Consider the following 22,272-nt stretch of genomic DNA (forward strand, 5'->3'; position numbering starts at 1 on the left):
AATTATGAAGGAGTATTTATAGTATGCATTATAAGTGAATCATGGGAAAAGGAGATTTATATAGTCATGAGTAGCTGTCACTGAACAAATATAAATGGTAATGCTTATATTAACTTCATTACTGCAAAGAATTTACTGGGTTTTTATTGTGATACTTGATTCCATCAGGAAAGTACTCTTTTTGTTATTCTTTTGCAGATACGGGATGATAATAAAAGGCATCATCCTTGTCTTGTAGAATTCTCAAAACTGCCTGAGACAGAGAAGAATTATAATCTACAAATGTCAACTGAAACCCTCAAGTGAGCTTTAAATAGAAAAGAAAATAAAGTTTTTAAATTTTATTTTTATTTAAGTGCATCATACTATTGTAAGATATCAAAACCGTTCAAACATCTCCTTCAAAGATATTCTGCTAACTTTACTAGAAGTCCCAGGAACCCAATCAGACTGATGTAAAAAAACTTTTGTCTCTGCAGACAAAGAAAAAAACACCACCAAATCCTCTTGGTTTTAATAAAGTGGTAGAAATCTCAAGTCATAAATTTGTGCCTTTCTAGTCTTTGAAGGGCTTATTTGTTATCTCTGATACATTAAAATATTTGTGGTTTTAAATACAATTATTTTGGATTACTTACATATATTTAAATATAATTTCTTCTGCATATTTTTACAATGCATGAGAACTATAATGTCGTGTTTAACTAATGCCATTAACTTCGTGTTTAACTTCTGCCATTTTTATGCCAGAACCCTTTTGGCCCTTGGATGTCACATTGTTCATGCTCATCCAGCAGCTGAGGAAGATCTTAAAAAAGTCAAACTTCCAAAAAAGTATGTACCTTATGGTAACAGTTACATATTGTAATATTTATTATAAATGTAAAATATTTTGTGTTCATTTAAAGGATACCAAGCCCATACATTACAGATCTCTGGTTAGGCCTTTACTTGGCTGTGATGATGTTGGAATGTGAATACTGCTGTTCTACATCACCTCCTGAAGCTGTTGAGAGGCAGAAACAGTTGCATACAGACAATTGTAGCAGTGTTACATCACCCTAGAACAGAGACTCCAAAGCTAAATACAAAATTGCAGTGCTTTTCTGTCTCACAGTCAAGAACAGTCTAGTCATATGATGGTAAATCTATTTACTTGAAAGACAGTTTACTACTTTACCACAGGAGACAGAAACAGCAAGTTGGACACTGGCCATTTCACATCAGTTTATCAACATACCATATGTCTTTTTTTCCTGAAAGAAATTTATCCATGAAAAACAAAGTCAGTTGTTTCAAGTGAGCAGTAAAATACATAGTTTTATGATGAGAGACAGTAATCTTGATTCAGCTGATGGCCTTAATTAAAGAAAGTCAAATAGAGCTTTTCTCAAGATCCATACTGCAGGCAGTCTATCATAATACTGGTTTGCTATTATTCTCTTGTTGCCTATATGGAACATCCTAATTAATGGAAACTAACTGACTTGAGCAAAAGAGAATCTAAGTATGTCTAAAAGAACAGGTTGTACTTATACAATATGGAAGGGCTGGAGAAGATAATGGCTACTGCTGGAAAATTACTAAACATTTTATTCAGCCAAAAAGTGGTAAGAACAATAGTTAAATTTTTTTTCTTCTGTTGGAAAAAATGGTAATGCAATCCTTACAGAATAGTTAATTAAAATACCATACTTAATGATACATAAGAGAGTTTCATAAGAAGTCATCATAAAGATCTTTAAAATAGAAATTACTTGAAATGTTTAAATGACAAATATATATATGTAAAGTAGTCACTCAATAAAAATTTTGTTGCTTTATAGCAACATTTTAGGCATGTAAATATGGATCTGAGTCACATTTAATTAACTATTGTGCAAATAGGTGGAAAATGAGATGATGTAGATGACTAGAATCCAGTTTATATCCTAGTCAATAACCAAACACAATGGAAGATTTTTGCAAAGGAAAGGTGAGAGTAGGAGATTGCAAAGTGGAGAGAGATAGTGATTTCCACCCTATGAATGCCTCATAGAAAGATTTCAATACCATAACTGACTATCTTGACTATCTGTTTTGCTTTGTTGACTTACAGTTACATGATGTCAAATGGATATAAACCTGCCCCTCTTGATCTTTCTGAAGTGAAATTGTTACCTTCTCAGGAATTTCTAGTTGACAAATTAGCAGAAAATGCTCATAATGTCTGGGCAAAAGATAGAATAAAGCAAGGATGGACCTATGGCATTCAACAGGTAGGTACTTCTTTACATGCATTTGGAATAAATAAAGAATATGAGATTTTTTTTTTATTTCAGAACAGCATTTGGGAGGAAGTGCTAGTTAAAATGACAAATGCTGACTGTCCTGTAATAATTGGAAAGCCAAAGGGGGTTGGGAGCAGGGAAAGAAACCCTACATATAAAAGTCTGGATTGTCAGACCTGTATGGTTGCAGCTGCTGGATGTATGAGAATATATTTCCACCCTTCTCCTTCATTCTTGTACTTTGGTTTTCAGTGTTATTAACAGATAATTAACCGAGCTTGCATTCATAGATCTCTTCTTCATTAATGCTGCTTCTCTTCTGTAATCATTACATGATGCCAAAGTGCACTCTGTCTCATTATTCAAAGACTTTGTGATGTCTAAACAGACTTTTCTTCTTGTTGGTTTTTATAATTGCTTTCAGGATCTCAAGAACAAACGTAATCCTCGGCTAGTGCCATATGCATTATTAGATGAACGCACTAAAAAATCAAACAGAGACAGCCTCCGTGAAGCTGTCAGAACATTTGCAGGCTATGGCTATAATATTGAGCCACCTGACCAAGAGATAGGTATGTATTTTCAATGAGAATCATGGCCTTTTTTAGTGACATTTATAGTTTCATTCTATTACTAAAAGAGGGGTTTTTTTCCTCTGTTTATTTTTACAGCTGATCAAACAGTGGAAAAAGTCAGCATTGACAAGATACGATTTTTCAGAGTAGAACAATCCTATGCAGTGAAGTCTGGAAAGTGGTACTTTGAGTTTGAAGCTGTGACAGGTGGAGACATGCGTGTTGGCTGGGCCAGGCCAGGCTGTCGACCTGACATAGAGTTGGGAGCTGATGACCAAGCATTTGTATTTGAAGGAAGCAAAGTCAGTACACCTTTACCTCTTGATCTATGAACAGCGTAGACAGAGAACTACAACATAGGTTTCCTCTGTGTACTCCACATCAACTACCAGCACGTTTTTGATTTGTATAAAGATATCTCTGAGCTCTGTTTCACACTGGATAGTACCTCCATTTTGGTTCTGGTCATGAGATTATGCTAACAAAGAAGTGTTGTTTTATATGTATCTTCCTAGGCTATACCAAACTAAGTACAGAAGTCTGTCATAATTATAAACGAGATACAGCATTCACTTCCATTTTTTATAAGTGGTGTTTTACAAAAATCAAAAAGGTTCTTCGTTAGCTGAGAAAACCACAGTCTGTTTTCCTTTGTCTGTTTTTTCTGGTTTCTGCATGTGCTTTCTTTCCAAGCTTGACTCCTAAAGGACCAGAACCCTGTGTGTAGGAAGTTGAATCCAGTGAACAGTAGTTATCAGGTTCCAAATTGCTGAAGCTAGGGTGCCTTACTCTCTCCATGTCCCTGTTATTTCCAAGGCAAAAGTCACGATCATTACTGTTTGCAAACTATGTTAAGATCCTGGACAATAAAATATCTGGGTTTCTTTATTTATTTTGTATTTAATTTTTCATTTTAACACTGTATTTATTACTTTGTTTTAACATTTAGGGCCACTGTTGGCATCAAGGCAGTGGATTCTTTGGACGAAGCTGGCAATCAGGAGATGTGGTTGGTTGTATGATAAACTTGGATGACAAGTCAATCATCTTTACTCTGAATGGAGAGTTGCTTATAACCAGTAAAGGCTCAGAACTTGCGTTTGCTGACTTTGGAATAGAAAATGGTAACTTCCCCTTTAAAGTCACATGGTTATTAGAAGACAAAATAATAAAACAAACAGAAAAACTAGTCTGTCATGACTCAGTGAGCTGAGAAATCATATTCCACTGATATGAGCCTTCAGACTGTGCTATACATTAACTTCACAAAAATTTATTTTGAGAGTGGTTGTGTGGCACAAACTGAATTGATTTTCTCCTTTAACCACATTAATGGGGTTTCTAGCAGAGTGGATAAATTTTCTCACTGTTTCTAGGCTTTCTCTCAAGACTTCAGTGCTAAGAAGAAGTGGTAATAATAAGCATTCTGAAAAATTACCAAAATCTGAAAAGGTAGTCTCTGATAATCTCACTGGAGCGTAAATATATTATGTTCATGTCTGTGAAGGACAAAATGAGTACTGTGTGGTGAGAGTCTACATCAAAAGAAAGATCTTTGCAACATGAGTCTAATCTTTATTTTCTTTCTCTCTCCTATTCATAACTTATCCAAATATCCTATTTTCCTGAGATATTTTTCCTCTTTTGTTTTTGGCCTTTGATTTTTCAAAAAAGTTGTATCTATATGATTGTAGTAAAAGAGTTTGAGGAATGTTTTCAAACTGGTTTGCTTTATGTTTCTATTGACTTTTTCTTTGTAAGTGTATCTCCTCCAATCAGTAATACCTTCATACCTCTTAGTAATTACCAGAAAACTTTGCAGTTGCTCACTGCTCTTCTTTGATCATACCATTGATAGAGTTTTTATAAAGGTAAAGAATGAGGACTGCCTTAACAAAGCTGTACTGAAGTCTCAAAATTCAGGAGAGAAAATCTCTCCTTTAGAGGCTGAATGGTTGACTTTTCCCTAATCTTGCTCTGAATTCTGTTTTTTTTGGGAAATGGTGAAATAAGTCAAAAGCCTTTCATCCCTGTCTAAACCTACATAGAGATGAAAGAGCCGAGTCATAAAAAATGCTAGCATTAAAGGTGTGTGTATTTGTCCATTGTGAATGAAGAAGGAATGAAGACTGGCAAAAAAGAAAATTTTACCTACTGACGATAAAGTAAATTTTAAACAAATGTATTGAGATATTGAACCTCATCTCAAAGTCCTTTTGAAAATTTTGTGCCCTCAGAAACCATACTTAACTTTTGTTAATAACTTTGACCTAACCATGGTTGGCTTCCAGTGACCAGCTTGATGTATAAAGCCATGTTTATTAGTCTAAAAATTAGAAAGATAATAAATATAAATCCAATAGTGCCTAAGTTCTCAGGGGTTTTGGTAGCTACTTTATTGAACTTAGACATTTGTAGTTAAGGTGGCTTTAAATCCTTGCTACTGTCATCACTTCGTGTGCATTACTCGTAGGAGCTAAAGTTTCGTTCACATTCAATGGATCGAAAAGAAAGAATGTCCGGTTTTAAACTAAGTTATTAAGTTTTGTTGGTTTTTTTTTTACTTTAGGTTTTGTTCCAATCTGTGCCCTGGGCCTATCTCAGATTGGTCGCATGAACCTCGGAATGGATGCCAGTACATTCAAGTATTATACGATGTGTGGCCTCCAAGAAGGTTTTGAACCTTTTGCCGTTAACATGAACCGAGATGTTGCTATGTGGTTTAGTAAACGCTTACCAACATTTGTCAACGTGCCAAAAAATCATCCTCACATTAAGGTAACGTTACATGTCAGGGAGACACCTGCTCAACAATTGTTTGTTTAGCAAGCTGAGACATTAAACCCTTACTAATACTTACTGTCATCAGATAGTCTGTCATATTACTCTATTAAGTAACTCTTAGGTAATTCCAGATGATCTTGTCTATCTTCTTTTTCATTTATGGTAGTATGGATTCCTATGGATATACCCATCTGGTTTATTATATGACTTAATTTGTATTGGGGTTAGCTACTGGAAACATGTTAGTTATGGGGTTTTTTTCTATTCTATCTTACATGCACTTTCTCTTTCTAAGCCTTCTCTACTAGAAATTTTTCTTAAATATCTGACAATTGTTCAGCTGAAGTCTGAGGGCGTTTAAGTATACCTGTGGTGTCACAGATTCTTTCATTGTGATGCACCAGTGATAGGAATTCCAAAACTCCCTAACTAATCTATACTAGAACAAAATAATATATTCTGTCTTTTCTATAAATTGTTTCAAATTAATATATTTCAAAATGATATGTTTGAGATCCTGATGAGATTTTTTACTACAATCTCTCTAGACCATTTACTTTAATTAAGATGTAGCCAATTATTCTCTAATTATTGTCTCTGAAATTTCACTGAATTCCAACTAAATTATTTCAGCTTTTTTTTAATATTTTTTCAGTATTATTTCATCACTATTCTTGTCTTTACAAGTTTTTACAATATTTCTCTCACTGAATTTGAAAATGCATTTTTTCAGCTCAAGGGAAAGTAGTATAAGACACAAAGTCTATAATGACCCTCTGAACAATTCTAATTGATATTTCTTCTCATTGTGGTGAAAACTTACTGATTCTTGTAATGCAGTTTTTCAATGAATTGTGTACTCAAAATGAATTAGTTTAATAAACTATATTTTAAAAACATTTTTTTTACTCTTGAATGGAACATTTTGAAAATATTTTCTGTAGTCAGGATATTCTGAAGCTGTTGATTCCCTTGCTTTTCAGGTTAAATTCAGTGTCAGAGAACAAAGCTGCATAGTTTTGAAGATAATTAATTATGAAAAATTTAAGTTTCCTCTTTCAATTTTCTCATCCTCTAGTTGCTTTATGGAAGTTTTCAACATTTTTTGGATAGAATAATTTAAAAATATTTCTGTTATTTTTAGATATGGAGAATTGATGGGACCATTGAGAGTCCACCACGGTTAAAAGTTACTCACAAAACATTTGGCACACAGAACAGCAATTCAGACATGATATACTGTCGTTTGAGTATGCCCATTGAGTTCCACTCATCATTCAACTTCGGCATGGGTGTGGAAAATGCCTCCTCTGATGTTTTCCAAAAACGGTTAGACTTGGGTTTGGTTATCCTATTTCATGCTTTCAGTGTAAATATATTGTTATATTATTCTTTATTATTGTATACTCAAAATTTCTGTGCACTAAGAACAGATTACCATAAAATGGTGTGTCCAGACAAGAGAGAACCTTTTCTAAATAGGTGCATCACAAGTTCTGTAGATCTTTACCTAAACAGAATTTTTTTCTGAATTATTATGATTTGCAAATGCTAGCCTGGAAAACTAGCTCAGAGTCTTTGGCCCTTTGGATTATTGCTCATCAACATTATTGCTCAATAGCTCATTGTTACCAGAAAAGTGCCTAATTCATTAAAAGAAAAACAATGGTGGGACAGGTTTTTAAAGATACCTGGTATTAATGGGTCCTGCACCTTTCAGAGGTACCTCTATCTTTATTTTACTGCCATAAATCTGCCTCTTCTCCCACTTTCTACCTTAATTGCAATCAACTATTTTACTTGTATATTTGTATCCTGTACAGTCTTCGCTAATGCATACTCGGTACCAAGCAAATTAGCTAACTTACAGTAGTTAGCTTTTAAGAATACTTAGCCTAATAATGACTAATTTTTTACTACTTTTTAAAAAATTATTTACTGATTTTCCTTTATCTGTAGAAAGCACAGCCAAGAAATTGCTCCTCCTTCTACTACGGTAAGTAAGTATATTGACATGCTTTGTGGCAACAAGTTCATTAGCAATCAATCTGTTGAAAGAAGCCTTTTTAATAATTTTTTATGATATAACACTCTTTAGAAATAATGATGTCCAGAGCTGCATGATTTGCAACTTGTAGAAACATAAACCTCATCAACTTAAAACACTAGTGTGTTTATTTAATTTAAGAGTATTTTAAATTACTTATTTGAAGAATGTGAATTACTGTTAAAGTTTGATATATAGGAGATTTTATTATTCCTTGATAAAATGCTTTAAATTTCTATTACTAAGATGCTCTTTTCCTCCTTTCAGTATTTTTACTCACTACGGATATTTGCTGGCCAAGACCCATCCTCTGTCTGGGTTGGCTGGGTAACACCAGACTATCATTTTTACAGTGAGAATTTTGACCTAAATAAAAATTGTACGGTGACAGTTACTTTAGGCGATGAGAGAGGCAGAGTTCATGAAAGGTAAGGAATTACTTATAATGTATGAAAGTTTTTAGTTTAATATTATTTAAAACTCATATGTTCATGAGCTTTATGATATTTTAAATATTAATTTAAACTAATAAGAAAATTGATTATGGAGTGTGAGTTTTCTGTGTTCATTTATATATGAATGTGTTTTAGGTAGACATGTTAAAGTGAATTTATCATTCATGTTCTCTTGCAAAGAAAATTTCTTTTGGAAAGAATTTTAAATGAAAGATGCTTCTTTAATTTAATGTCTATATTTACTCATTGTGGATGAAGCAGTTTGTTTAACTATAACTTACAAGTGCACACAGAAGTCTGTGAATTTTTTCGTAACTACGATAAAGAAAAAAAAGGTATTCCTCCCTTGAAAAGTGCATGTCCACCAAGTTCAGTGTGACCTATGCTTTGTTCTTGTTGCTCTTTCAGTGTGAAGCGGAGCAATTGCTACATGGTCTGGGGAGGAGATGTGATTGCTAATTCCCAGAGATCAGGTCGCAGTAATGTGGATATAGAAATTGGATGCTTTGTTGACCTGGCTACTGGAATGGTGTCATTCACAGCCAATGGAAGAGAGCTTGGCACTTGTTATCAGGTATTATCTGATTTTCAGGAGGCTATCTAGTGAGATTCTTGTTTTTATGCTACCTCTCTTTTCCAGAAATCTAACTGGACATCATTTGAGTGATGATAATAGGTTTTCCTATAATCATTCTGGTTTTCCCTCTTTTTCTCACTTCTTATAAGGCTATGTTTTTTTGAATTTAAATATGTTAGGACAAATATTTTTTTTACATCTCTGTGTGGTTCATAATCGTGATTAATAAAGTTAATTCTTTAAATTATTTTTTCAACTGAATCTGTTATACAATAAAGGGGAAATAAATATTTGAACTAGCAGAAGGTCAAAATTAGGCTTTATATATAATTTTTTATATGAATTGAGAAGAAAAATTTAGTTCATTATTACCAGGGTTTGCATCTTCTGCAGATAGCTGTGATTTGGTGACCTTCTGAATTGATAAGTTTCAAAACCTAAAATTCAAATATGCATTCATGCAGAAAGGCAAAATAAGTGGGGTGGGCCCTAAATGCTATTAATACCATCAAAACATGGTGTCGTTTTAAAAATGGATCAGTGGCTGACAGGAGTTTTCAGCACCAGATTGTTGAGGTTTCCTCTCAGTAGGATCAGTTGTCCATAGTAAATCACTCACTGTAGAAGAGGTTGTCCAGTATTAGCAACAATTCATTGCTTTCTTCTATGTCAGCCCCTCAAATGTGTAATAAAGATACAAATAAAATGTTATTTAACTAGATTTAATGGAACCTTTATACTGACTCCATTGAAAATGGATGTGGCAGGGTTGCACACAGCCTGTACGTGGGGATGGGAGGTTATCTAGTAATAGTGATTTTGGAATATTTTGTAAGAGTGGTGAGTAACTTCAGTGCCATGCTGGGAGAATATTGAATGTCAGCACACTGGCAAAAGAAAACAGGTGGTCAAAGTGCTTAAGTGCAGCTTTGTTGTTTTTCTAACCAGATACAAATCAATACGAAAGCTTCTGAGAAAAGCCATGAAACTTTGGTGTGTTTCTTTGCAGTGGGTGTTTGTGGGGGTTTTTTCACAGACAACCTTTTACTGTTCTTGTAGGACATGTATGAAAGACAGATGTGGAAGATGCACATTATTGAATTTAGTGTAAATAACACTTCTAGACTTTTCTTTATATGACTTGCAATTAATAGAATAATTTTCTCTGTACTAAATTTAAATCTCAGTACCATAATTTCTCCTCTGTTTCCTCTCTTTTTCATGGAAAAACACCTGAAGTTGTTTTAGGAAATATTTTCTCAATAAACCTGTTACACCTGATCTGCTGAAAAATGAGACTATCCAGCATTTTCTATCAATATAAAATAGTATAACCCAACAAGATTATTACAAATAAGGGAGAAATATTTTTTTTTAATTTTAGCTTACTTTGAGTAATTTAATTATTTAGTCTCTTTTTAAAAGCAATGAAAATAATATTATGTAGTTTTCATTTCCATGTCTTGAATATTTTACAATAAAGTAAGACCTTTAAAATATTTTACTAAATCAAATCTCTCACTCCAACTGCCACAACTAATTTATACTATATTTGTTTGGTCTAGGTAATTATTTTAGTCTTATAATAGTTTGCATACATTTTTCAGTTTTCTTAACTGAAATAGAAGGACAATATTTGTTTGCTGCTTTCATTTTAAAAGACCTATAGGTCAACATATTTAATAGAGGAAATTAATTTTTCTGTAGTTCTTGATCTGACTATTGAATGCCAAGGTGATATTCAGAAATAAACCCAACACAACAACCAGAACAGAATGCCTCTTTTTCTGGACTTGGGGTTGTGGTTTTTTTAACTTACCAAAATTTTGGAATGTTAATACCTACCTCTATATTATTTTGTCTATGCCCATAGTCATAGTCCTGAGAAAACAGTTTTTGATAGATCGTTGTCCTCAAAGTTAGGAGTTGTGCTCCTTCACAGCACAAGTATTGTAGTTGTGTTTATTATGTACAACATCTGTACGTGATACACAAAATGCACCATGATGTGATTAATATATTTAATTGAACTTCTGAAACTTTGACTTAATTGCAGAGATGTACTTTTTTCAGCCACTCTGGAGCACTGAATTTTTAAAAATAATATACTGTTCTATAATGATAATTTTAATTCTTTATTTCATGGCAGTGGTTTCTCCTATAAGTGTTGAGAGCACATAAGGCTACAAAACACCTGTCTCAAAAACCAGGTGGTCCTATAACAATAACTGCAAATATTTTACTATATTGTAGGTAGACACTATTCAGCACTTTATTTAGTAAAGTATATAAGTTATTTGGTAATGAAGTGTAAGGTATGCAGTATTTATTTTATGTCATATTCAGAGAGAATTTTTTTTCCATTTTTAATTTTAAAAAATTTTTCATCTCATTTCACTTCTAGGTTGAACCAAACACAAAGCTTTTTCCAGCAACGTTTTTACGGCCTACAAGCACTAACTTGATTCAGTTTGAACTTGGTAAATTAAAGGTAGGAAGTATTTTTGTATTCTATAGAAAGACAGTCTTTATGTAAATGTTCTCTTAAATCAAATCTGTTTATTTCCATGTAAATTCCTGCTCAGTTAAATTTGTTTAGGAAGGTTGAATCAAAGGCATGACTTGCAATTTGACTTTTATGTTTACTTCTGTAAATGTTGTTATTATATGTAGTTAATTGGTGATTTGCAATCGTCAAAATAAATGAATATTATATGAGGATAACACCATTAATGTTGGGGGATTTTAATGGATTTGGTTTGTTGCAATAACTTCTATCTTTGTTTATTTCCATGCAAATTCCTGCTCATTTAAATTTGTTTAGGAAGGTTGAATCAAAGGCATGACTTGCAATTTGACTTTTATGTTTACTTGTAAATGTTGTTATTATATGCAGTTAATTGGTGATTTGCAATTGTCAAAATAAACTAACATTATCTGAGGATGACACCATTAATGTTGGGGGATTTTAATGGATTTGGTTTGTTGCAATAACTTCTATCTTTCTGTGATTTCCTTGTTATTTAAAAGTTATATTTCTTTTTGGTGTTATGGGTTTATTAATTATTACATACTTCAAAAATAAATAATACGTATATTTGTTTCAGAATACCATGCCTTTGTCAGCAGCAATTTTTAAAAGTGAAGAAAGAAATCCTATTCCCCAGTGCCCCCCTCGCCTTGATGTACAAACGATTACCCCTGTTTTGTGGAGCCGGATGCCAAACAGCTTCCTCAGAGTAGAAACGGAGCGGGTCAGTGAACGTCATGGCTGGGTTGTACAGTGCTTGGAACCTCTGCAGATGATGGCACTTCATATCCCAGAAGAAAACAGGTACCTTGATAATGAGATAAAATTCCTTCATGTGGACAAAATATAATGAAAAAAGATGTCAGTGTATTGATTAAACCTGCCTTGCTGAGTATTTACCTTATAGCTGTTGAGAATTTCTGGTCTCACCTGATATCATATCAGATATTATTGTATTCATGAAACCTAAGTAAATACAGGAGACTGAATTTTAATGACATGTACCAAGTTTTGCATACATAGAACAAAGCATGACTGTTTGATTTTATTTAAATTGAAATAGCATTTCTTAAATCTGTATGTCTTTAAACATGGAGATTTTTCTCAGCTTGAGAAAAACAAGCATAAAGAACGTGCAAGTACTATTTTGCCTATTTTTTCTGTAATAGAAACCTGTAATCTCTTCCTGCTTCATCTGCACTGAATTTACATGAATTAAGTTCTTATGTTCTTATTGACAAGATCATGCCTTTCTTTGATTTTTCATTAGGTTTTATCTTCAGAGTGAGGATAATAAAGATCTATCTAAATGTCAAATGTCATAACCAGTGAAAAATCAAGCTATCAGCAAAAGCATAGTAGAAAGATAATTTAACAGCTGTAGTTTTGTTAGTAATTATTCAATTTCTTTTAATGATTCAAAAGTCAATTTTATTTATTGTTAATAAAACTGAATTCAAGGAAAGAGTGGAAAATATTGGTCTTGTGGAAAAAAATGAACCAGAAATTCTGAGTAAACTACAAAGGCACTATTTAGGAATGATAATAATTCAGATTTTCAGCAAGCCTAAAAAACCTATTTTAAAAAAAAGTTCTAATTTCCAATAGATTCCAAAGAGCCTCCATCTTAGATTTTGGGGTTTTTTTTCCTATGGAGTAATAATTTTAAACAGTCTCTATAGCTTATTCCCACCATTTACTGTGTTTTAATGATGCACATACTAAGATTAGTTAGTATCAATTTTTATATTAGTGATTTGAAGAGGAAGTGACCAAAATATTCAGAGATTATAAAACTTTCATTTTTCAAAGTATTTATTCATGGAATTGACTGGTGTTTTGTTTCTTTATTTCATAACAGATGTGTTGATATTTTGGAACTGTGTGAACAAGAAGATTTGATGATGTTTCACTACCACACTCTAAAGCTCTACAGTTCAGTTAGTGCTCTAGGTAACACTAGAGTTGCTTATGCACTTTGTAGCCACGTGGATGTGTCTCAGCTATTTTTTACAATAGACAATCAATATTTACCTGGACTTCTACGTTCTGGTTTCTATGACTTGCTCATTAGTATTCACTTGGAGCACGCCAAGCAAGCCAAGCTCATGATGAGCAATGAATTTATCATTCCAGTTACAGATGAAACTCGAAATATTAAATTATATCCCAATGAAACAAAGAAGCATGGTTTACCTGGAGTAGGGCTTAGCACCTGTCTTAAACCAGACTTTAATTTTTCTACTCCATGCTTTATTGCAACCAGTGAAGATCATCAGACATCCATCCCAGAGATACCCCTGGAGATACTTAAATCCAAGGCCATAAGTATGTTAACAGAGGCAGTGCAGTGCAGTGGGAGTCATATACGAGACCCTGTTGGAGGACAGGTTGCATTCCAGTTCGTTCCTGTTCTTAAACTGATAGCAACATTGCTCATAATGGGTGTTTTTGATGATGATGATGTGAAGCAGGTGTTACTCCTCATTGATCCCACTGTGTTTGGAGATCACAAGGAAGAAACAGAAGAGAGGACAGAGAAGGAAGAAGTGACACAAGTTGAAGAAAAAGCTGTAGAAGCTGGGGAGAAAGCAATCAAACAAACAAAAGCTCCTGCAAAGGGCTTGTTGCAGACAAGACTACCAGAATCTGTGAAGCTTCAGGTGATCATTTATTATAAATATGTTACTTATATTCTACTCTTGATGAAAAAAGATTGTGTTTTTTTGTCTGTTCTCTACTTAATGAGATTTGAAGTTCTGAAGGTGTTTAATTCCACTTTGTCTTAAAACCTCAAATTCATAAAAAAAAATTATGATGATGCACTTCTTTCTACATCTATCTACACTCAAATAGATTTGTGAATACATACTTATTTCATAAAAGCCAGAGGGTTATACAAAGTAATCTTTAAAGGACCCTTCCAAGCCAAACTAATGTGTGATTTCTAGATATTTTGAGTGCATGGAGTGATAGATTGTGTGTGCAATATATTATCAATCAGATAATGAAACCACCATTTTTGTATCCCTTATGGTGTTGAAACAAAAATATGGGAAAAATGCCTCTCATTTTTACAGTCTGATGCAGTGTATAGTATGTGCTCAAGTTCTCCCCCAGAGTTTGTAAAGCTGTTGATATTGTCTGTTTTCTCTATCCTAGATGTGTCATTTACTCAATTATTTTTGTGACTGTGAACTACAACACAGAGTAGAAGCAATTGTATCATTTGCAGACCGTTATGTATCCAAATTGCAGTATAACCAGAAATACAGGTACAATGAGCTCATGCAAGCCTTGAATATGTCTGCTGCCTTGACTGCCAAGAAGACCAAAGAATTTCGGTCTCCTCCTCAGGAGCAGGTAATATTTAAAAAAAAAAAGAAGATTGAATTAAAGATTAAAAAAACTCTATGATGATCAAATAAAGTCCTGACTTGCTGGAGAACCAAAATTAATTTGAAAATAAATTTATTCCATGCCACAAAATACTGAATATCAAAATGTTGAAACTTGTGTTCTAGAACTTATGTTGTAAATTAAAATTATAAACAGGTTAAGTATGGCTATGTACTAGAATAAGTCCTAGACTATTTCAGTGTTTTAACTGTGCTTTAAATCCCTTAAAGATTAATATGTTGCTGAATTTTCAACTGGGAGAGGATTGTCCCTGTCCAGAGGAGATTCGGGAGGAGCTATACGAATTTCATGATGATCTCCTAATTCACTGTGGTGAGTGGCAAGTTTTTTATACAAATTTTGTTTGTCTTTTTGGCACTTGACAGATCAGTTGAAAAATATACTAGCATGACAGGTTTTTTTATCAGATGTGCTAGTGCCTACAAAGTGACTTTACTGACAAGCTTTGGTGTATATTACAAAAATATGGGAAGCCTGTGCATGGTTTTAAGTGTTACTGTTAAATCTCTACTAAATATTATCTAATATTATTCTGTTTATCTACCAGTTTTAGACTTATTGGGGAAAGAAGTAATCCAAAGAAGTAGGCTGGCTTACCTTAAAAAAATTATATAAGCACATGTATGAGTACAAGCACATAAAAGGTATTGAGAGCACACAATTTCTACAAAGTTGAGCATCAGAAATTAAATTTTAAAAAAAGGAGATGTGGAGTTCTCTGCCTGCTTTAGCTTGATTCCCTCTTGTATGCATGATTGTGAGAATCAGTCATTATAAAACACTCTTGCACTGCATACTACAGCTTGAATTGTCCCCACCCATTTAATTTGGATTTTCTGTAAAATTTTATGTGGGTTTTTTGATGTCTATTTTTTGTTAGTTTATTGAGTTTGTTGAGATCTCAGTCTAATTCAGACAGTCATGAAATTATTAACATTTGTAGTCTGAGTCATCTAATTATTACTGTTCATTGCCAGCAATTATGCAGTTAAAACTGAAATAAACAAGCTTTTTCCATTGACCTACTTGGTAGATATGTTCATGATTACTCTTCCAGTTTATTGCTTAGTTCTATGATTTTGGCATCCATCTTGTCCAAAAAGAAGGGGCCAGCGTCATTACAGTGAGTTGACAGCATCTCAATCTCTTCCCCAGGAAGAGCATGATATTCCTAATGGTTAGTTCTTCTTCGTCCACTTTCTTGCTTGATGTCATTATCAAATGTTTACCAATATAGTCTGATAAATCTTCCTTTGTTGGTTGTCTCTAAAACCAATGTTACCTGTAACCAATGTTACCATGGAAGTGTTCTAACTACCTGTAATTAAGTTTCTGTTTTCTGTTGGGCCAATGTTACCATGGAAGTATTCTGTTTTAACTACCTGTAATTAAGTTTCTGTTTTCTGTTGGGAGGCATGGTGCCTCCTATACCATTCTGTGCTTATATTGTTAAGGCTTCTGATATTATTTTGCACTGTTATACCTGAGTACCTTCTTATCATCTCCAGCAATCAGCAAGCTGTGATTTCATGGTAAGTCAATTGTAATTTTTCAACTACCTCAGCCAAAGATGAGTAGGTCTGTGGATATCTAAGCTGTGCTCCATCAATTTACTTCTGAGGGTGTTGTACAAGACAGAGTAAGAAGTCCTTAAAATCAAGATTTGTGTCTGTAAGACAGAAATTTATTTGTTTTTTCACAATCCTCTGTTAATTGTTAGTCATCATTTCTTCTAAGCACTTAACAAAAACTGTTTCTTTCATTCCTTAATTTACAGCCATCTACATTGTTCAGTTACTTAGCTCTTGATCTGACCTCTGGTTTCCAAAGGTAATGCCCATTTAGCAGATAGAGTACTCTAAGACTCCAGGATGGAAATTATGAAAGCCCTACAACTTATTGGAAATGTCTTAACTCCACAATCAATTAATTTTAGTTTAAAATCTCGTGGCTGCTACTATCATTGAGTTTGTTTAGCTCCTGTTCATTCTTCATATTTCATGAAATGAGACACTAGTTATTGTATGCATTGGGATTTTGCTTTTTAGGGATGCACTTTTATTATTTGTTTACTACACTGTAAATGTGTATTTTGAATGAGAGTTTGAGATAGAGAAAACACTGTCTCATGATTAAAATAGTTTAAAGATGCTCTGGATATACCATATTCATTACTTTGTACAGATTTATGAGAGGTGGTTGCTGTGGATAAATGCTCCTCATTATCTGTGTCCTGACTTGGTCCTGAAAATCAGTACTAAGCAATCACAGCTGGAGATTAAATGAATATGAGTTCTGCTTGGAATTTTTAATCAGCTTTTTAGTACTAAGTATACTTTGCCATCTAAGTGGAAAACTATGTATGCAATCAAGTAATTAAAGGCTTCTTCATAATGAATATAAGCAAATAGTTACTCAGGCAGTCTTAATCCTAGCATGTCGTAACTGGGAGTGGTTAATTTTGCTGGCAAAATAATGGTCCTCTATCATATTTTTATGTGCAATTTCTTGCTTATAAAAAGACCCAAACAAATTTACAACATATTTGTTAGCATCTTATCAAACTGACAGTTACCTGGGTTGAAACCATCACAGTGCACAGACCTGTGCCACTTGAAGGAAGCAATTAGCAACATCAGACAGTCAGCTTCTAAAGGGATTGCAACTATTGAGACGATGAAGAATGAACAAGGAATGATATGGAAGAGTAGATGAGACCCCACCTGGAGGAGTCACAGACCTCATCTACCCCAGTCCAACACTGTTTTAACTCATTATCCCAGTGCATTTCTTCCTGTCTGTCCATTTCAGCTTCTTCAGAGTTCCTCTCCCAGCGTCCTTCTCTTGTGTCCAGGGCCCAGGTTTTATGTCAGTGCCACATAGTTTGTTCCTTTAATATCCTTGTCTGCTTTCTCTTTCCTTTCATTGCTGGTGACATTTCCTGTTCTTGCTTTTCTTCAGACTGACTGTATCCCTTCCTCTTTCTTAACTTTCCATTTTGCCAAGACAGTTCCACTTATCCCATTTCTTAAATTCTCTATGTACTGTCCAATATAATTTTTGACTTCCTTCATTCTCTCTCAGTGCCCTTGAATTTTATCACTTAGTCACTCCTAGTCATAATTTCCCTTCTCCCTCTTGTAGCTGCCAGCAGCAAAGCTTCTCTAACTTGATACAACATGTCTGTTCTCATTTCTTTCTTACTTAACTGTTTAGGATCAGTTTAAGCTACTGCGGCCACTCCTAGTCATAATTTCTTTTCCCCCAGCTGCCAGCAGCAAAGTTTCTCTAACTTGATACAACATGTTTGTTCTCATTTCTTTCTTACTTAACTGTTTAGGATCAGTTTTAGCTACTGCAGTTTATTCCTTTCCCCCCTGATTCAAGTTCTAGGTCTAGAATACTGTTTGAAAAACTTTTCCTTTCCTCAATTTCTCTTTGACAAGCCAACTCAAAAGCATACATTTCAGCTTGGCACAATCTCTGATCTGGAGGGAGCATGCTTAGTTGTTCTTTGCTTCTGCACATAACACGTGTTGTCTGATGACCACTAAGAGGTGTGAGAGACTTTGAATGGTTGTGAAGCAGTGTAGGGAACTGAACTGAATTAATCTGGTCATTTTACCAGGTATTAAACTACCTGGTAAAATGACATCCCATCTCATAATATACATTTTCATGAAAAGCATGTACTACCCACATAATCTCTGAAAGTCTGCCTTCTTAGAGCTTTAAATTCAGTTAATAAATTTGTTTATGGCTGCTAAATATCTCGACTGAAAAACTGTACTGTATTGTAGGATACAGCCATACACTACTTTCTTTAGCCTACATTCTGCAATATGAAACAAAGGATCACATATTTAATCAAATATTATTATGAGTCATATTTTGTGTCTAACCAGTTTTATTTTATGCTAAGGTATTCCACTAGAAGAAGAGGAAGAGGAAGAAGAAGATTCCTCCTTGACTGGCAAACTCCGTTCATTAATGTACAAAATCAAAGGTCCACCAAAAGCAGAAAAATTGGAACCTAAGGAAGAAGAAGAGAAAGCTCCTAGTAAGTTCGCTTTCCATATAAATACTTTCATGATGTAAGTGTTAAAGTTTTAAACAGTCAACAGGAGTGTATTTTCTAATAAAATTTTTAAGGGGGTGAAGAAGGACACTACCTGTTTAAATTTCTTCTGCTTCTTAGAACTATTATTCTGCATATTGAACACCTCAGACACATTTTTAAACAAGAAATTGAAATGACTGGAAAATTTTGGTTCCAGATCGTTAACTCTGGGGTTGAAAATTTACATATTCTTTATCAGACTGTGAAAGGCTAATTATGGCACAATAATCTAGACTCAAGCATTCTAAACTTGAGAAGATCTAATTTTTTGGGGTTTTTTTAATGTAAAAATTCTTCTTTAGAGCTTATCTCCATTTCCTTCAATTACCTGTTCTATTACCTGTTCTTACACACAAATAGAGAAGAATATAAACCCCCCAAAACACTTAAAATCAGAAACTTCTTATTCTGAGCAGTATTCCTGTACATATCCATTCCCATACCCTCTTCCATAAGACACAAGGGGTGTTCATGGTCTATACGGGTGCGATTCATTCTGAGTTTGCAATTCCTCAACTATTTGTGTCAGCTTTCAGTTGAGGCTCTCAGAACAACTTACCTGATTCTCAATGCCACTGTGCTCACATGCCACATGAGAATTCATCCCAGTGAGGGTGATGTGTGGTATGAATCTCACAAACCCTGTCTTTGCTGTTGATATGAGTTTTCAATCTTTAGTAGTGACTAGGGATGGCAACAAGCAAGGCAAAAAGACAGATTTCTCCAGGTCTTTAGGACACATTTTTGTTGAAGTTTCTTCTTGTCTTTCTCAATCTAGATTGGGTTTCTAGCCCTAAATTTCTGTAACACCATACAGATATCATGTGCAGAATTCTTCAAGTGAGTTCGGGTTGGTCAACCAGTAACAATTACTCTTCTTTTTTTTCCCAAGTTGCTCAGTTTGTCAATAGGCCCTTGTACAGATATGGAATGGTTAATTTATTTCAGGCTCAATAATTAAATCAAGAGCTGTGTTGAGATTAGGCAGCAAAGTTATTTTATAACTCTTACATGAGATGCTTGCTCTGGAAAGCACCTGTGTTCGTCCTGGTCTGAAAGCATATTTTGGTCTGTTAAGCTTGTTACTGAGTTTTAAGTACATTAAATCTTGTAACAATCTGATATGCTGCATGAAACAGGGCTTCATTCTCCAGTGATTCATCTGTTAGCATCTGCTTTCTCTTTAATGGTAGCAGCTACTCAGTATCTGGTAGTATAATTTCTTCTCGAGATTTCATGTGGATGCTATTGTCATGAGTCAGGAAGTATTCACTCCTAAAGCCTCGGGGCACATGGTGTTTGGTCCTTAGAACAGAGCAGCTCACTTATTTCATGTACCAGAGCTTTGGGTTACAAGAAATGTAGGTTGTAAAATGATCCTACAGTGTCTATTTTTCTAGACATTTCAGAGGATTTCTTTAGGTTTGGGCTTCTCCTTGGAGTGATGCATACTACAAATATGCACATGGGTTAAGTCATTGAAAGCATGATGAAAAATAATGTAAATCATATTATATACTTGACTGTAGCTGGACACGCTGAGGTTTTTAGTCCATGTGTGAACTTGCCCTTTATGCATCAGGAAATTTGGAATTCAGAGATTAAAGGAAATGGATGTCAGAGGTATCCCCAATCCTCTTATGTGCATGAAGAGGTGTGGTGGTGTGCATGATGTGTACCTATTTCCAAGTTTAAAATCTCTGGCCTTGAGTGTCTTGGCACATACTCAGTGTGAATATTTATAAGAAGGAACTATTTACTACAAATAAATCTTCCTTTACTCTAAGCTTACATTAATTTCTTATCACAAATAAGCTTTTACTCAAGTGAGGAATGCCAGTAATTTCAACCTAGTATTAATGATGAATCAGTAAATTTTGTATTTAAAAACAAGTTAGAACTCTGAAAATAAACACATACAGGCAAAGAATTAGTGTTAACAATGATTATAGGACATTTGTAACTATCAAGTCAAAATTATGATAAAGCATGACACGCCACTAAGAGTAGAGCTATCTCTCTGAAGTACAGAATTTGTTCTCAGAGGTTGAAAGGCTGATTACGGAACAGAACCTCAGAATTAATGAGGGGTTTGCATAAATACAATATTAAGTAAGCTAAGAAAGAAGTGTTAGCAAGTGGAAGGATAGTGTAGACACAAACCCCAATGGATCTACACTATCTATGAACACTTTAGTGATGGAAAGTGGAAGGGAGCTGTTCTTGCCATTGGAAGAACTTTGGGAAAGTCAAGGGGTATGTCTGTTGGTGATAGAAGAAAGAAACATGCATTGTTTTAAGAGGTAGGGTGCTTATTCCTGTTCTGCTTGATATCAAGCATGAACATTTGTTGGAACAAGCACTGGAACGCGTATCTAGTTTTCAGGTAAATTCCGTAAACTTTGAGGTCAGCAAAACTGTTTTCAGCATCACAGAATTTGCAATGTCTACAATGTCTACAGGTGCATCCAGCAATTTTTATTCTGTAGTTCCAAACAATACAATGTTTTTAGAAAGTGCATTACCAAGTGACAATGACTTGATCTAGAAATAAGGAATAAATTAAAAGTCTAAATGAAACATTTAATTTACAAGGATGATTCTCAAAATCATGGTCAACTTAAAGGGTTTCATCGTCAACAGTGCTGGTGTGGACTTGAACCCTAAATAGGTGTTTATTGTTTTCTGTCTGTCAAGAACATTACATTTATCTTGAAAGATCTGAAAGTTGCTTTTCCAATTTAAAAACCCTATTCAGTCTGGTTATGGTTTTTTAAAACTTCTTTGTTGTCTCCTGTTTCACACTTTGCTATAATACATGATTTTTAATTATTTCTGATGGAAGAGCAAGTAACATTTAATGTATTTTGCTTTTAGCTACACTAAAAGAACTCATATCACAGACAATGGTGCGCTGGTCCCAGGAAGACCAGATCCAAGATCCGGAGTTAGTCCGGATTATGTACAGCCTCCTTCGCAGGCAGTATGACAGCATTGGGGAGCTCCTGCAAGCCCTGAGGAAAGCATACACCATCAGCGCTGCCTCTGTGAAGGACACCATCAATCTGCTTGCAGCGCTGGGCCAGATTCGCTCACTTCTCAGCGTGAGGATGGGAAAAGAGGAGGAATTGCTAATGATTAATGGATTAGGGTATGGAATCAATAGAATTTTGTTTTTAAGTTGGTGTGAAGCTTTTTGTTATTTTAGTAAATCCTGTAATTTTTGTTCCTAAATGAAAACTAATGCTGCACTGAAGTGTGAATATGTACCAGTGATTTACACTTTCACATGTATTTCCAAGGTGGCTCCAACTATCTCCCTAACAGTATCAAAAGGGTCAAAGTTTCTGTGAACTAAGGTATTATCTAAAGGAAATGGACTCCTTTTACTACAGTTAAGCCTGATTCTTAAACCTTAATCAAAGAACACATTTTAGCAGCTCTGGAGAAAAAGATGACTAAAATTGTTGCTGGTGTCTATCTATGCTGCATTT

General features: G+C 34.3%; 1 protein-coding gene across 8 annotated transcripts in view; it reads left to right on the plus strand.

The window, feature by feature from the left end:
• The window catches only part of RYR3 (ryanodine receptor 3), a 193,441-nt gene that overhangs the window by 82,657 nt on the left and 88,512 nt on the right, over nt 1-22,272 (plus strand). For all 8 annotated transcript variants that reach the window (XM_039705015.1, XM_039705018.1, XM_039705016.1 and 5 more), the window contains 18 exons: nt 199-302; nt 751-834; nt 2,099-2,258; nt 2,695-2,842; nt 2,942-3,147; nt 3,795-3,969; nt 5,415-5,623; nt 6,774-6,958; nt 7,589-7,625; nt 7,944-8,104; nt 8,540-8,705; nt 11,113-11,199; nt 11,816-12,042; nt 13,100-13,901; nt 14,401-14,601; nt 14,868-14,970; nt 18,581-18,718; nt 21,656-21,929. In XM_039705015.1, the coding sequence (XP_039560949.1) occupies nt 199-302; nt 751-834; nt 2,099-2,258; nt 2,695-2,842; nt 2,942-3,147; nt 3,795-3,969; nt 5,415-5,623; nt 6,774-6,958; nt 7,589-7,625; nt 7,944-8,104; nt 8,540-8,705; nt 11,113-11,199; nt 11,816-12,042; nt 13,100-13,901; nt 14,401-14,601; nt 14,868-14,970; nt 18,581-18,718; nt 21,656-21,929 (3,467 nt within the window). The remainder of the gene's footprint in view (nt 1-198; nt 303-750; nt 835-2,098; nt 2,259-2,694; nt 2,843-2,941; nt 3,148-3,794; nt 3,970-5,414; nt 5,624-6,773; nt 6,959-7,588; nt 7,626-7,943; nt 8,105-8,539; nt 8,706-11,112; nt 11,200-11,815; nt 12,043-13,099; nt 13,902-14,400; nt 14,602-14,867; nt 14,971-18,580; nt 18,719-21,655; nt 21,930-22,272) is intronic.

This window comes from Passer montanus, unplaced genomic scaffold (genome assembly GCF_014805655.1).
Source record: "Passer montanus isolate IOZ18808 unplaced genomic scaffold, ASM1480565v1 scaffold18, whole genome shotgun sequence".
NCBI lineage: Eukaryota > Metazoa > Chordata > Aves > Passeriformes > Passeridae > Passer > Passer montanus.